Source organism: Phytophthora parasitica (genome assembly GCF_000247585.1).
Source record: "Phytophthora parasitica INRA-310 unplaced genomic scaffold supercont2.57, whole genome shotgun sequence".
Lineage (NCBI taxonomy): Eukaryota > Oomycota > Peronosporomycetes > Peronosporales > Peronosporaceae > Phytophthora > Phytophthora nicotianae.
This window is the reverse complement of record NW_008649043.1, coordinates 174,770-190,911: the sequence shown is the minus strand read 5'-3', so window position 1 is coordinate 190,911 and position 16,142 is coordinate 174,770. Positions and strand designations below refer to the sequence as shown.

Genomic DNA, 16,142 nt, shown 5'->3' with positions numbered 1-16,142 from the left:
CTAAACGCGTGGCTGTCCGGCCGTGGCTGGTGAGGACAGCAACTGCAACCGTCACATCCTGTCGCGTCTATCGTTGCAGTTGCAGCTTCAAACACGTTTAACCAAACGCGACGAGGCAGACAACACGACTATGGCTTTGCTTGACGCAAACGGTGTCTTTCAGTCCTGCGGTCCTGCCGATGACGTTCGCGTGAATCTTCAAGCGGCTTGAACTGCAAGAAGTACGGAGCTGCGGGCCAACCATACGGCATTCAAGTGCACGACTGACCCGCCTGAGTGGATTCCGGTGCCTTGTTCAAGCAGGACAAGCCAAGTTCAACCGGAACCTCCCCGTCTATTGTTTGTTCACAATCGCTGAACGATCAACTGCAACCAGGATCCGCACGCGACGAGGCAGAGCTTGCTCTGGTCGTACAGTGCAGATTTGAAGGTCCACTTGCAGTTTGGCTCGCGTCTTGAACCGTGACGAGCCATTTCAATGAGCCAGCTGCGCTGAGGCAGTCGAGTTGGAGTCGGCGACGGCAGCGATTGGTTGCACGGAGCTTTGAGAGCCGCACGACGTTCGCCGGATTTGACAACAATCTGCGACTTCAACTTCAATGTTGCCTTGTTGTCTCTTACTTTGCTGAGTCTTGGTCGGGTCCACCTCGGCAATGAACCATCTCTGCGTACTGGCGTAGACCTTTCTGGCTGTGCTCAATATATACTTGCAGGGAGGAGGAGTAGTCTTTGATGGAATGGAGTAGGGTGAAAGGATTCAAAAACCCCGAGAACTTGTGCGCTGTGATGTAGCCATGACGGCGTGTATCGCCATTTTTGTTGCCGCTAATGCTGTTAACACAAGCTCACGCGTGCAGTAAGTGCATGTACTTTATTGCAAATGTCATTAAGGCATGATGTGCCTAATATGATACATGTACTGTGCGATTAAGTGGGTCGCGATCGCGAGCCACTCGTTTTTACGATGCAGACTGCCAGCTTGTTGGGCATTGCGTTGCCATGAAAGACTTTTGTAGCCCCTCACAGACATGTAAAACGTGTATTTTACGGTGGTAGTAGTCACTGTTTGTCCAATCTCGACGCGGTGCCCATCCCCATATTAACTCCTTGTTTCGATGCAATCGCCACCAAGCATAAAACCCCTCACAGAATGCTCTAGAAAAGGATAGCGAAATGACGCCACCAGACATACAGAAACTCTGGTTGGGGCGGCAAAGAATGGCTATAGATAAACACAACATCCAGTGCTAGTGCTGTGCGTTGACAGTTTGCCGATTGCTGCAGTTTCCACCACACCGCGGATTCGGTATCCTATTCCGACGGTCCACACACAACCTGTCATTATTTATTGTCACAAAATTATCGGAGTGCTCAGAACCAGTGCAGAAATGCACAAAAGCGAGCCAGCACCCGAGTTTGGGGACGATCTGGGGACGTTTTTAGGATTCTCCAATTCGTACCTCTGAAAAAAAATGTCATGTGAGAGCTGTCGATCTTAAAATCTATAGTAAGTTGATATAATAATATATTACCCGCCAAAATCGTAATTAGATCCTGATCCATGTTTGCACCACCAAGGCGATGAGCATTCACAACGGTCTCACCCGACGTTGGGGACACCCTTCGCTTCAGCCTCTGTCATTCTGCAAATTGCTCGCTCGCGCGCACTCGCCTCGCCCGCCCAGGAAGAAAACCAACCAACTCCATTCTCGTCACCTCGTTCTTTAATTAAATGCAATCCGTCGTGCGTCAGCGTCTGTCCTCTTCCGCGGCCCGCCGCTCCTCGCTTCTGCGTCGTGCCGCGTCTTCCAAGGCGGCAGTCGAGCCCGTATTCGACAAGCGCGATGGCTCCAAGGGTGAGATCGACAGCGCGCGCGCCTTCATCGAGTTCAAGCGCGAACCTGATCCGTACCGCGACGTGGAGGAGCGAGTGCACGACTGGAACGAGATCAACACGCCCCGTCGCGACCCCATCGAGCGCAAGATCCAAGCGGCTCGCTGCATGGACTGCGGTACTCCTTTTTGCCAGACCAACACGGGCTGTCCCGTAAACAACCTTATTCCGGAGTGGAACGAGCTGGTCTTCCGTGACGAGTGGAAGGAAGCCATCGACCGTCTACACAAGACCAACAACTTCCCTGAATTCACGGGACGTGTGTGCCCCGCGCCCTGCGAGGCCGGATGTGTCGCCGGCCTTGTGGACGACCCCGTCACCATCAAGAACACTGAGTACGCCATCGTGGATCGCGCCTTCGAGGAAGGATGGATCGTGCCCCGCATCCCGCGTCGTAACGGCCTGCGTGTGGCCGTTGTGGGCTCCGGACCCGCCGGTCTCGCGGCTGCCGACCAGCTGAACCAGAAGGGATACCACGTCACGGTGTACGAGCGCGAGGACCGCATCGGTGGCCTGCTCATGTACGGTATCCCCAACATGAAGCTGGACAAGAAGACGGTCAACCGTCGTGTGGATCTCCTGCAACAAGAAGGAATCGAGTTCGTGACGAACGCTGAGATCGGTGTCACGACGCCTGTGGAGCAGCTTCAAGCCGAGAACGATGCCGTTGTCCTGGCTCTGGGCTCCACTGTCCCGCGTGATGTGGACATTCCTGGTCGCGACCTCAAGGGCGTCCACTTTGCCATGGAATTCCTCACCAAGAACCAGAAGCGACTGATGCTCACAGTGGACGGCAAACTGCAGAGCGGCTGGGACCGCGACTTTGTCACGGCTGAAGGCAGAGATGTTGTGGTCATTGGAGGCGGTGATACTGGCACAGACTGCATCGCTACGTCTATGCGTCAGCGATGCAAGTCGGTGGTTAACTTGGAGCACAACCCACAGCCCCCGGCTCAGCGTGCCCCGGAGAACCCATGGCCCGAGTACCCGCGTATCTACGGTGTCGACTACGGCCACGCTGAGGTGCGCTCGGTGTTCGGTGAGGACCCGCGTAAGTACGCTCGCGTCACTAAGGCCTTCAAGGGCAACGAGAACGATGAGATCACCCACGTGGTGACTGTGATGGGCAACAAGGATCCAAAGACCAACTTCATTACCGAGATCCCCGGCACGGAGGAGGAGATTCCGTGCGATTTGGTGCTGTTTGCTATGGGTTTCGTTCACCCAGAGCAGAAGATCGCGGAGGCTCTTAATCTGGAGGTTGATCAGCGTCGTAACATCCGTGCTGCCTATGGAGACTACCAGACGTCAGTGGAGGGAGTGTTCGCTGCTGGTGATTGCCGTCGCGGTCAGTCTCTGGTGGTGTGGGCGATCAATGAGGGACGTGGTGTTGCAGACGCTGTGGAGAAGTATTTCTTGCAAGAGGGCTACCAGCCAGAGGTGTCCCAGAACCAGCGCTTCGGTTAAAGCTCAAAAGTTGACTATGTACTGGTAGATCAAACACTTCAACAACCCACATCGAAGGCTTATGAAGGCGTCGCATAACTTAGCTGGAAGACAAGCAGGGCGATGTAGAGATGAGGGATAATTATTGTAATACACACGGTGAATCCGCTAAACTCGAGATATCTTTATGTCTGGAGTTCTATGCGCAAACACGAGGACATCAATCGAGTGTGGAGGGAGAATGGGTGGCTCTTACATGCGGATGATGGGCACTCGACCTCGCAGTTTCGCGACTCCAGCCTTGAGTTTTTCGCTGTTGTTCTTGTTGTAGCGTAGATCCAACACGCGGACGCCCGTGAGCATACTCACGTCCTTGACCTTCTCGCAGTCGGACAGATTGAGTTCGTGCACATTTTTCAGAGCCGACACGTCCTCAAGTTGCGTGCAACCTGAGAGGTTGAGCGTGTGGACTTTAGACAACGCAGACACGTCGATCACATTGGGACAGTGACGCAGTGACAGTGTGTGAACAGAGTCCAGAGCCGACACGTCTTCGATGTTGTTGCAGTAGCTCAGATCCAGCTCACGAACACGAGCGAGAGGTGACACGTCCATTAATTTGGAGCATCCAGCAAGCTTCACGATCCGAGCGCTTGCAGCTAGCGGACGAACGTCCTCGAGTGCGTCACAGAATCGCAGATCGACTTCTTGCGCTCCAGCGAGGAAGCGGATGTCGCTGATGCGAGAGCACCCGGAGAGATTCACTCTTGACAGACTGTTAGCAGAGGCGGTTAGCACGTCAATGTCCTCGAGCTTCTCGCAGCGGTAGGTTATGATCGTGTGTACTTGACGTAGTGAAAACCCTAGTGATTTTAGGGTTTTGCAGAAACTCACGTCGAGTTCGCGGACACACGTTAGACCGTCAAGTGTAGTAAGTTGGCTACATCGTGACAGCACCAGCCGATCCAGTGGAGGCAAATGGCGCAGTTCGGAGCTTGGGAATCCTGTACAACTCGATAGATCCAGCTCACGAAGACTTGAGCTTGATCCGAGAGCTTTTAAGCTCGTCACTGCATCGCATTGCCGCAACGAAAGCTCTTGTACGCCGTTGCTTAGTGCCGATATATCGCTGATGTGTCTACAGAGAGCGAGCTGCAGCTTGGGGACTCGTCCTAATTTACTCACATCCGTGACGTTGATGCAACCCGTGAGGTCCAAATCGTATACTCCTCCAAGCGCTGACACATCGACGATTCCCGCACATTTGCGAAGTTTCAGCGTGTGAACTTTGCCCAGCGCACTGACATCGGTCACATTAATGCAACCGGAGAGATTGAGCTCGTACACATTGCTCAATGCGCTGACATTCGTGACATTTGCACACCCTCCGAGGTTCAACTCGTGCACGTTGCCTAGTGCGCTAACGTCACTAACCTCTGGACAATTCCGCAGACTCACCCGACGTACGCGACTCAGTGGACTCACGTCGCTGATACCGCGACATACGTTGAGTTGTACGGACGTACACTTTGCCAGTGGTGCGAGATCGGTGACGGTGTGGCAATAGGACAAGTCTACATGTAGCGAGTCGCTCAGGAACGAGACGTCCTCCAAGAAGCTGCAATAACTTAAATCGACCTCGCGAATCCCCTTCAACCAATGCAAACCGTCGATCTGGCTACAGCCACTCAATCCCAGCTCTTGTAGGCGGTTCATACCGTCAAAAAGACTCACACGCGCGATTCCTGACAGATTCAACCGCTTCACTTGGGCGTCACTGCTTCGAATGCAGTCTTGCAGGACACCGGGACAGGTATAACGCATAGGGACACTCACTCCATCTTCGTCGGTGTAGCTTTCGTTCGCTTGAAGTGGCTCGGGCTCAGGAGCTGGTTGGTTGCGCTCATGATCAACGATAATACCGCCAGCAGCGTTCACATTGTAGTGGATGTTTTCATGCAGTCTCTCACTCTCCGGGTCAGCAACAGGTTGGAAAGCCACGTCTCGGAGGTTCCGCCACTTGCTCAAGACTCGCAGCAGCTCAGGAACGCTGCACACCAACGAAGCCTCGGCGCGTAACTGCACGTGTTCGTGCACGACGTCGTAGAAGAAGTGACTTAATTCAGCCAGTGCCACCGCCTCGTTTAGCGTCAAGAACGGGACCAAGTGTGCATCCCAAAGCTCAATGGGCATTGTGAACTGTAGGTGGCACATCTCACGACTCGGTTGGTGCTGCATTGCGGTTAGAGGGATGCAGGTATCTACAAGAGATATAGTGGAGTGCGAATTAGAGAGAATTGCAATGTGAAAGGTGAAGCTCCAGTGTGGATTGAGCTGCATTCGGACTCAATCTGTTTTAGCCATGAGGCTCAGCAACCGGCAAGCGCCCCATACAATCTCAATACGATTCATGTGGGTCAAATCACTCCGTAACAAGCGGTAGCAGACATGCTGCTCAGCAACGTATGGCCTTACTGTCTCTACCAGTCTAATATTTGATAAGTTGCATACATCGGTACATTTACTCTAATGTCTATCATTGTGATCACTGCACCCAGGCCCTCCTGCGAGGCGCATACACGCGGTGGATGGGTAGATGCTCATAATATTCACCATGACAGTCCAGCATAATGAAAGTGCGAAGTAGCCGAGAGTTACCATTCCTAGAATTCGACTGTACCCACCATTGAGCTTGAGCTGCTGCGTTTCCGCCTTCTGACGCGGTAAAAGCGGCAAGAAGAGCAACCCTGCAAGGTTCATCGAGTAGCGGATGACGAGAACGTACGTCACCTCCCAACGAACGTGCCTCGAGTCCTCGACAATGTCGGCGTTGGTCACATCGAAATTGCTGCCTACGTTTTTGGTGAATGTGCTGGCCAGAGGGATAGCAATATTAGAGATGGATCCCACCAAGCCATACACAGCTCCTTCATTGCCTTCACCCGCCAGTTCCACCATAACGAAAGTCGCGATCACAAACGCAATACCGTTGGGTAAAGCCTCAGCTACTGGGACGCCAAGCCAAAACCATTGGTTGCGTACAACGTCCCACGTCGTGAGCATTGTGACGATAAAGTCCATGACTGTCACGGAGATAATCGTCACCGCGTGCATTGTCCGCCAGTTCCAGTGAAGGCCGTATTTGCCAGTGTAGTACAGTGCGACAGCAAACATACCATTACCCATGATAGCCATGATTTTCTGGTTGAGAGGAGTGGCCTCGGCCCAGTATGACTGAATTGGGTCTGAACAGGTGATAGTGAAGTTCTCGAAAATACCGGCGAAAAACTTGTACGCGATGACTTGGTACATGGGTCGCAGCTGGATCAGATACCAAAGTTCAGCTAAATAGTCGCGGAAAATCACACCAGGATGACGGTCTTCCTTGATGCAGTACCACGACAGAGGAATCACGGGGAAGCAACACACACTGAGTATAGCCATCAGTTGTGGGAAGCTTAGACAGAAGTCAAAGTCACCACCATAGTGTTTGCCGTTGAATGCTAAACCTGTGAGGATGCTAGAGATGGTCACGAAAGCGGTGCGGACCATGTAGATCGTTGTCTGGCAGTACCCGCGTCTAGCTTCCGGTTCGCGTTGAGCAACTTCCACCATCATGGCATCGGCCGCGACATCGGCGCCAACGTAACCCACCGCTGCTATCATCATCATTGCGATGAACTTCCCACCAACATGGTGCGCTGATTCGTTGAACGTGGCGACGATTTCAGGTGTTAACTCTTCCTTCTCCATCGTTGCGTACTTATTGTCCGGGTAATACGGAGCACCAGCGTCCATGCACGCCATTGCCACTAATGTCACGAAGCAGATAGTCCACCCGATAACCATGAAGGGACGACGTCTGTAGCCCTTAATTGGAAGGCAGTCTGTGAGCATACCGAAGAAGAGCTTGAACGACCACGGCATGTTGATTAACACCGTAGCCGATACGACCTGTGTGCCTTCCATGTTGAGGTAGTTGAAGAGAAAAGGATAGACGGTGCCTGGCAGTGTACCGAAGATCAAACCCACTGCTGCATACTGCGCGATCAAGCCAATGTACTCGCGACTCCAAATGTTGATTTCTCCACCACCTCGAAGCGCACCACCCTCGTACAACTGCGGTGACTTGGAATCAAGAAACCAGTCATTCTCCTTCCTGGGTGAAAAATTATTAAAGTCTGCGCTCGACGGAGCTGGGGCTAGCAGGTCGATTTTCTTGCGCGGCGTCGTGCGCATCGGCTCCTCGAGTATCGGCACTATGGTTACGAACAGAAAAAGCAAAGTGGTTTGCTCGATTAATCTGACAAGTTGCCGTATCCATTGCAGATTTTGGTGACAAAGAGCCCAAAGACCGAGCAGATTTGACCAGAAACCATCTGAAGCTAGACCTCCGCCACGACTTGCAGGACACTTGGGACCAAGAAACGATGGGACGTTGTGCAGAACCATTGGATTTATTAATCGCCAATTTGTGTTCTCGATAGCAAAGCTGTCGTATGTTACTCCGTGTTCCGAATACCACTCGGAGTTTGTCGCTGAAATGGCCACAGTCTGTTAGCCAAGTGTCTATCCATTGCTGGTAAGCCACTGCAGTACATGTAATGCGCCATCCTGGATCCCCCTTGGCTTCGATCATGTTAATCAAGGGGTAAGACACCAATTTGAATCCGACAGCGTTCAATCATTCGACCCACAAACTGCTGGGTACTTCGTATAACGGAATTGTTCTGCATTAAGTGAAGCACTGCACAGTACTTCCCTTTGGACTACGTAAGCGCGAAATCCCGAAGGACTTGCCATTTGAAACTCTAGCTCAATTTCTAAGCTATCAGCTGTCGAGACACATCGAAAGGGTTTACGGGCAAGGTGCGTTCGTTCTTGAAGTTGGCTATGAATTTCCAAAGTACTAGTATGTAAAGTGTCCTGACTGATACCTCAGAGACGGTAACAAGGTTTCGAACCTGAGTTGGGGTTTAATCTTTAAGCTGCAGCACTTGGGAGACCAACCTGGTTAAAGTGTTAGCCGGCTTGTACAGGAGTACTTTAACGAAGTGGTATTTAACTTGCACATATTGTTAAGAGAACAAGACGCGACTGACAGCTATCCATGATCTTAAATGCGGTTCATAGAATCGCAGCCAGTACCACCGACGACCCGTAAGCACGATGTCGATGGGTAAATACTCATGATGTTAATAATGACAGTCCAGCACAGTGAAAACGCGAAGTAGGCAACCGTCAACATTCCCATGAATCGACTCGATCCACCGAATCGTTTCAATTGCTGCGTCTCCGCTTTCTGGCGCGGCAAAAGCGGTAGGAAGAGCAACCCTGTAAGGTTCATCGAGTAGCGGATGATGAGAACGTACGTCACCTCCCAACGAACGTGCCTCGAGTCTTCGACAATGTCTTCGTTTGTCACGTCAAAGCTGCTGTTCACGGTTTTAGTCAATGTACCAGCCAGCGGAATAGCGATGTTGGAGATCGATCCAACAAGACCATAGACAGCTCCTTCGTTGCCTTCTCCCGCCAGTTCTACCATAACGAAAGTCGCAATCACGAACGCAATACCGTTGGGGAGAGCCTCTGCCACAGGAACACCCAGCCAGAACCACTGGTTACGAACCACGTCCCAAGTCGTTAACATGTTCACCATCAAGTCCATGGCAGTCACAGACACGATCGTGATGGCGTGCATTTTTCTCCAGTTCCACTGCAGCCCAAACTTGGCGGTGCAGTACAAAGTCACAGCAAAAATACCATTCCCTATGATAGTCATGATCTTCTGGTTGAGAGGCGTGACATGTGCCCAGTATCGCTGCATCGGGTCTGTGCAAGTGACTGAAAAGTTCTCGAAGATCCCTGCCAGAAACTTGTACGCAATGACCTGGTACATCGGACGCATTTGGATGAGACGCCAGAGCTCATCCAAATAGTCTCGGAAAACTACACCCGGGTGAGGGTCCTCCCTGATAAAGTACCACGAAATCGGGATCACAGGGAAACAATAGATGCAAAGGACGACCATGAGCTGTGGAAATGTCAGCGAGAAGTCGAAATCTCCACCGTAGTCTTTGCCGTTAAAGGTTAAGCCTGTGAGGATGCTGGAGATCATGATAAACGCAGTTCGAACCATGTAGATCGTTGTCTGTGTATACCCTCGCGTGACCTCTGGTTCACGTTGGGCAACTTCCACCATCAAGGCGTCTGCGGCGACATCAGCTCCAACGTAGCCAATAGCTGCGACCATCATAAGGACGACAAATTTACCACCAACGTGGTGCGCTGACTCGTTGAATGTTGCGATGATCTCGGGTGCTAACTCGTCTTTTTCCATTGTTGCGTACTTGCTGTCCGGGTAGTACGGGTCGCCAGCATCCATGCAGGCCATTAGCAACAGCATTGAGAAACACAACGTCCACCCGATTATCATGAACGGACGACGTCTGTAACCTCGAATAGGGACGCAATCCGTGATCATACCGAAGAAAAGCTTGAACGACCACGGCATGTTGATTAACACGGTAGCCGAGACAACCTGCGTGCCTTCCATGTTAAGGTAGTTGAAGAGGAAGGGGTAAATTGTCCCAGGAAGAGTGCCGAAAACCATCCCCACTGCGGCATATTGCACGACGAGTCCGATGTAGTTGCGTTTCCAAATGTCAACTTCGTCACCATCGCGAAGGGCACCACCGTCGAACAGCCACGGTGACTTGGAGTCAGCATGCCAGTCACTACCCTTTCTAGGGGAACCGGAGCGATTGGTCCAAAGAGCTGACGATGCTAGAACGTCAAATTTTTTCTTGGGCGTTGAGCTTCTTGGGTCCTCTAGAATCGGTAACATGGCTGTGGACTAAAACTGAAAAAGGAAAAGTGGTCGATCGGGCACATCTCGTGGACTTTTCGCTGTCGATACTGCACAAGAACCACGAACCTCATCAGACATTTGGGACCACGAAACGATGGGAAAACGCGCAGAGGCCAGGAACGCAGTCTTCACTGCGACTTACAGATTTCGAGACGGTGCCGTATGTTGGCTTTGAGCCGATACATACCGACATTACTTCCCGCCGACGCGACGTAAACTCGACGGCGCATCTCAGCCTTGGAACGCGCTCACTGAGAATCTCACCGAGTTTGACTCATTAGAGATGTCGTCCGATCGTGACATCAGCGGAGATTAATTCTAGTATGTACTGTGCATGGGTGAATTGTACATGAAATCACAGACGTTGGCAACCACTTTCTTAACATCCAGCTGTAGACAAGCTCCAAGCTGCTTCTACGAAGTCGTCCGTGCGGAAATGAGATTTTAGCATCGGGTGGGGCTGTATCATGGTGTCAAAATGAGACGACCCCAACTTGAGACGGCCGCAAGTTTCCACCAGTCGTGTAAATTCACTTTTGTAAGCTTCGCTGCACCTTTGTAAGCTTCGTTGCACTGTATTGTTAGTGTTCGATCCCTACGTTTACTTACATCAACAGCAAGTTCGATGCCATTCAAGGTTTTGTTTTGTTAGTGGTAAGACATGGGATTGTATACACTACACTTGATACTACGTAGTACATACAGTATTAAAACTAATTAAAATTATACCGTATACATTCATACGCTCGGTAATACAATAATCATGATATGGCTTCATCGTGTGGTGCACATTACTGAAGTAACATTGAAGCCAAATCAATCAAAACTCCGAGATGGAACTGCGTCGGCGCCATCCTGCGTCCTTCTCCGTGGACAGCCGCGGTTCCGAGCCTTGCATCGTCGTGGCCGATTCCTTCGCACGTCGTCGTCGGCCACTTGTGCTTCGCTCACCCTTCCAGAAGCTCTCGAAGCCCAAGAAACCCCCGCGAGAAGACTCCGTCCACACTATCCCCAGCACATTAAGCGGCAAACGACGACGCAGCATCCAAGACGCCGCTGAACCCGCCTCAGGAAGCCACTTGAAGCTGCAGCGCTTCGCTCCAACCCAGCGGTTAGTCGACGATCGAGCAGATTTTTGTCTGTACCTGGAGCTCCAAATCGGTACTAAACAGGTGCTAGAAGACGCTCATGCACTCGTCCAAGTGACGGCCAGAGCACTCCGAGCTGCGGGCTGTAGTGTGGCTGTCCACATGCTACAAGTTCCAGACTCAGAAGTGCTGGCTGCCAATCAGGAAGAAGCACAGGCTTATGCCTTGACTATTGGCAGTGAAGTACCCGACCAAAGCGTCACTGAAAGAGGAGAATGGGCGGGTCGGGTCGCTATGCAGTTGGCGCCATGGGTTACACAACATCCGGATTATATCAGTCATGTACTGCCACTTACGGGTGCAGCACAGTGCCAACGACTGTGTAAACTGATACTCACCGAGCTTAAACTTGAGCTGGACGTTTGCTGCGTACATGAAGAAGGACATAACACTCCAGGAAAGACCGCAGGAGCTCCAGTACTATTGAGTGCGAGGGAGAAATTACTACCACAGGTTATGAGAGCAGAGGCCTTTACGAATGTGATGCTGTACCCTCTCCATCGGGACGAAGCGAGACGCCAGTTGACACGCAGATGGGGAGCGCAGAGCGCGCTTGCTCTGCCTCCTTTGCAGGATATTTACGCGTACTTTGGTCCGAGAATTGCCATGTATTTTGCCTGGTTGGCGTTTTATACCAAGATGCTGGTACTACCAGCAGTGTATGGCGTTGTAATGCATGTGCTTGGACAGTTAAATCTGGCACCGAGTTGCACTGTGCACTGCGTTTTAGTTGCCATTGGCACGTCGCTTATTGCGGATATGTGGAGACGTAGACAGCGTGAAGTGGAGTTTACATGGGGTTACGACGGGGTACTGTCGTCTCTGCATGCTACGACGAGGGTACAATTTAAAGGCGAGTGGATGCAGGATCCCGTGACTGGAGTGCGATGCTTCGACTTTCCACACCATAAGCGTCTTCTTCGACAACTTCTCGCTGTCCCGCTATTAGTGTCCATGTGCTGTTTGGTAGGAGGGTACGTTGTCGGGTTACACGTACTTTCGGAACGTCTTCGAGCGAGTTACAAGGATAACTGCATGCAAGGAGCATATGTTGCTGAAAACTGGATACCGAGCTACGATACAGTGACTTGTGCCTTTGTTTCGCATGGTCCGAGTATCATAAATGCTGTGATCATCCACGCTATGGACAATTTGTACCAGTTGTTGGCTCGGAAGCTCACGGAGTTTGAAAATTACCGCACACTCGATGAACACGAAGCGCATCTGGTAGCCAAAAGAATGCCATTCCACCTAGTAAATAGCAACGCGTCGCTCTGGTTTCTCGCTTTCTACATCCGACGTCTCGATCGTGTTCGTGAGCGCTTGTGGATTTTACTGGTGGCGACGCAGTTGATTGATAATTTTAAGGAAGTGGGGCTGCCACTCGCTGTATCAGTGGGGGGTCAAGTTCTTACCGCGGAAAATAAACGTCGTCGCCAACAGAGTCTTGAGAGTCTACAGGGCGAGGCGATTGAAGGCATCCAACGTCTGCATTCAACACCTCAAGCCAAGCGGGAGCGAGTGGATGTTGCTAAAGCTGCGACGGAGCAGAGATTGGCGCGAGTGCTTATGCAGAAGCGGCAGGCTACATACCGTGACACATTTGCAGACTACAAAGAGCTCATGGTGCAGTTTGGATATGTGACTCTTTACAGTCCAGTGTTCCCACTGGCTGCGGCATTTGCGTGGTTGAACAACACAATCGAGAGTCGATCAGACCTGCTTAAACTCGTGAATCGACACGGATATCAACGTCCTATTGCACAACATGCACGAGGTATTGGGGTCTGGGAGAAAGTGCTGGTTAGTTTTGCTGGTGTGGCTGTAGTTGTTAACTGCGCACTTGTCTGGACGTACGAACTGGACGAGCTGTTGCCTTCGTGGACAGAACTTCAGCGCTTTGCCTTCATTGTGGCGTGCGAACACGTGATCTTTGTTATCAAGGCGTGGCTGAACTGGGCTGCTCCTGAAGTACCTGTTACGTCGTCACTGGGAAAGAAACCAGTGCTGCCACCGTCCATGCCGGATACAGTTAATGGAGACTCACTTTCTGCTTTACACGGACAATAAGTCTGCAAGTGAAATTTTGATACACTGGATTTTACAACAACTAAGGCACAGGACACGTCATGTAGGTTCTTACTAGTCACAGCCAGTTCCTCCTGCGATAACGAGGCAGGAAGTTGACGGATAGATGCTCATGATGTTGACCATGACTGTCCAACACAGCGAGAAGGCGAAGTAGACGGCGGTAATAACCCCCATTAAGCGACTAGATCCTCCATTTTGCTTGAGCTGTTGGGTTTCCGCTTTCTGTCGAGGCAACAGCGGTAGGAAGACAAGACCGAACAGGTTCATAGCGTACCGAATAATGAGTACATACGTCACCTCCCAACGAACATGAGAGGAGTCCTCGACGATGTCAGCGTTGGCCACGTCAAAGCCACTATCCACGTTCTTGGATAGCGTACTAGCCAGCGGGATTGCGATGTTGGCAATTGATCCCACTAAACCGTATACAGCGCCTTCGTTACCCTCACCGGCCAATTCGACGATCACGTACGTTCCGATCACGAATGAAATGCCATGTGGAAGATTCTCTACAACGGGTACTCCAAGCCAAAACCATTGATTACGGAAGATGTTCCACGTCGTAAGCATCGTGACGATAAAATCCATGACCGTCACGGCGACAATCGTGATAGCATGCATCGATCTCCAATTCCACTGCAGACCGTATCTGCCCGTGAAGTAAAGAGCGATAGCGAAGATACCATTTCCAATGATGGCCATCACCTTCTGGTTAAGAGGAGTAGCCTCGGCCCAGTACGATTGCATTGGATCTGCACAAGTAATGGTGAAGTTCTCGAAGATACCCGACAAAAACTTGTATGCGATGACTTGGTACATCGGTCGCATCTGCATGAGATACCAAAGCTCAGCCAGGTAATCACGGAAAATCACGCCTGGGTGACGGTCCTCTCGGATACAGTACCACGAAAGGGGGATCACAGGTAGACAGCACACAGTAAGGATAACCATGAGCTGCGGAAAGCTCAGTGAGAAGTCAAAGTCGCCTCCGTAGTCCTTGCCATTGAAAACCAGACCCGTGAGGATACTCGAGATGGTCACAAAAGCCGTACGGACCATGTAGATCGTGGTCTGGGTGTAGCCACGCGTAGCCTCCGGTTCACGTTGGGCGACTTCGACCATCATAGCGTCGGCTGCCACATCGGCACCGACGTACCCGATCGCAGCGATCATCATGAGAACAATGAACTTGCCTCCTACATGGTGGGCGGACTCGTTGAAAGTGGCGATGATTTCGGGAGTCAGCTCTTCCTTCTCCATCGTTGCGTACTTATTGTCCGGGTAGAACGGATCACCAGCGTCCATGCACGCCATGACGAGCAACATCGCGAAACACAGAGTCCAACCCATAACCATGAACGGACGGCGTCTGTAGCCCATGATCGGTACGCAGTCCGTGATCATGCCGTAGAAAATCTTGAACGACCAAGGCATGTTCAGCAACACGACGGCTGACACCACCTGTGTTCCTTCCATATTGAGGTAGTTGAAGAGGAACGGGTAGACGGTCCCGGGCAACGTTCCAAAGATCATACCGACGGCGGCATACTGCGCAATAAGTCCGATGTAGTCGCGGCTCCAGATATTCACCTCACCACCGTCTCGAAGAGCTCCACCTTGAAACTCGTGAGGTGACTGGGTATTGAGGTACCATTCGTTCTCCTTCCGAGGCGAATATGTGAAGGTTGGCGGCGGTGCCGGTGCCGGTGCCAGCAAGTCTATTTTCTTGCGTGGCGTTGTGTTCATCGTTTCCTCGAGTAGCGGGACTATGGTTGCTGCGTAGCTGCTAAAGCAAAATTGGTAATCGTCGAGGTCTCCCCGAAATTGATGAGCATGCAGGCATCTGTTGTATGCTACATGCGTATTGGATACCTAAGCAAGCGTAGTTTCGATCGAAAGGGTCAAATGAACGGAACTTGTACCACACAAACCTCAATTACTAGAGCGCGTTCAGCACCACGTCAACGATGGGAAAAGGAGTTCCCGCACAAAGCCTAGAGTAATTTGGCAGTGCAATAACGATCACCAATACAAACGCAATGACAACCACGCTACGTGGCGCAATTAATCCCGAGCCAGACTTCCGTATATTTGGTGTGTATTCGATTTTTTCTGCTCCAACCGCTACACGAACTTCATATCTCTACTGGTCCAGTGCCAATTCAAGTTACCCAATTGCTGGTAGGCGAACGCTAGGATTTTTAAGGACCATGCGTTCGTTAAAAAGGAATACTTAAGTATGACTTGTTCTGGAGTGAATCGATGGTTGCAGAGACTTACGGTCCCCACAAATCCTGCCCAGGGAACCTGCTGTCGGGTTACCACTTTCTACAGGACCTTCAGTGCTCGTGTGGTTGAAACTTAGATAGACGCCATGTGTAAAGCAGCCTGAGGTCTGAAGATCTGAAGGTGGTCATTCTAGGATTTCAGCTGCTGTAGCCTTCAGCGACACAGGCGAATATGAGAGCGAGATGTTTCCGCTCTCTATGGTCGCTAATACATGAAATATCCAAATTGAAAGCAGCTTACGTCGTGCCTTCCAAAACAATCTGGCTTACTTTTTTGATTTGCTCTACACAGGATTAGTTTTTTTTCAAAACAAATACTTCAAGTATATGAATAGAATCTGAATAAGTGACGGATAAAGTAGTGATGGGTATTCCAGCTCTGTTCTCTGGATTTTATATCCTGC

At 51.1% G+C, this 16,142-nt stretch overlaps 6 protein-coding genes across 6 annotated transcripts; 2 read left to right on the top strand and 4 right to left on the bottom strand.

The window, feature by feature from the left end:
* The first annotated feature begins 1,645 nt into the window (after positions 1-1,645).
* On the top strand, positions 1,646-3,556 carry PPTG_16429 (hypothetical protein). The gene has a single exon (XM_008913962.1). It carries the CDS (start codon positions 1,733-1,735, stop codon positions 3,359-3,361), a length of 1,629 nt encoding a protein of 542 aa, XP_008912210.1. The 5' UTR covers positions 1,646-1,732; the 3' UTR covers positions 3,362-3,556.
* On the bottom strand, positions 3,467-5,533 carry PPTG_16428 (hypothetical protein; the record flags this gene model as incomplete). Its single annotated transcript, XM_008913961.1, has 1 exon — positions 3,467-5,533. The coding sequence occupies one exon, from the start codon at positions 5,531-5,533 to the stop codon at positions 3,593-3,595; it is 1,941 nt and encodes a 646-aa protein (XP_008912209.1). The 3' UTR covers positions 3,467-3,592.
* A 333-nt stretch (positions 5,534-5,866) lies between these two features.
* Positions 5,867-7,579, bottom strand: PPTG_16427 (hypothetical protein; the record flags this gene model as incomplete). The annotated part of the gene is made up of 1 exon (XM_008913960.1): positions 5,867-7,579. The coding sequence occupies one exon, from the start codon at positions 7,577-7,579 to the stop codon at positions 5,867-5,869; it is 1,713 nt and encodes a 570-aa protein (XP_008912208.1).
* A 647-nt stretch (positions 7,580-8,226) lies between these two features.
* Positions 8,227-10,187, bottom strand: PPTG_16426 (hypothetical protein; the record flags this gene model as incomplete). Its single annotated transcript, XM_008913959.1, has 1 exon — positions 8,227-10,187. One exon carries the CDS (start codon positions 10,185-10,187, stop codon positions 8,457-8,459), a length of 1,731 nt encoding a protein of 576 aa, XP_008912207.1. The 3' UTR covers positions 8,227-8,456.
* An 827-nt stretch (positions 10,188-11,014) lies between these two features.
* PPTG_16425 (hypothetical protein) lies at positions 11,015-14,641 on the top strand. The gene has a single exon (XM_008913958.1). It carries the CDS (start codon positions 11,045-11,047, stop codon positions 13,427-13,429), a length of 2,385 nt encoding a protein of 794 aa, XP_008912206.1. The 5' UTR covers positions 11,015-11,044; the 3' UTR covers positions 13,430-14,641.
* Positions 13,438-15,196, bottom strand: PPTG_16424 (hypothetical protein; the record flags this gene model as incomplete). The annotated part of the gene is made up of 1 exon (XM_008913957.1): positions 13,438-15,196. One exon carries the CDS (start codon positions 15,194-15,196, stop codon positions 13,502-13,504), a length of 1,695 nt encoding a protein of 564 aa, XP_008912205.1. The 3' UTR covers positions 13,438-13,501.
* Between the last annotated feature and the right edge of the window lie 946 nt (positions 15,197-16,142).

Coding starts and splice junctions, on each gene's coding strand:
- PPTG_16429 (XM_008913962.1), top strand. CDS start 1,733: ATGCAATCCGTCGTGCGTCAGCGTCTGTCCTCTTCCGCGGCCCGCCGC.
- PPTG_16425 (XM_008913958.1), top strand. CDS start 11,045: ATGGAACTGCGTCGGCGCCATCCTGCGTCCTTCTCCGTGGACAGCCGC.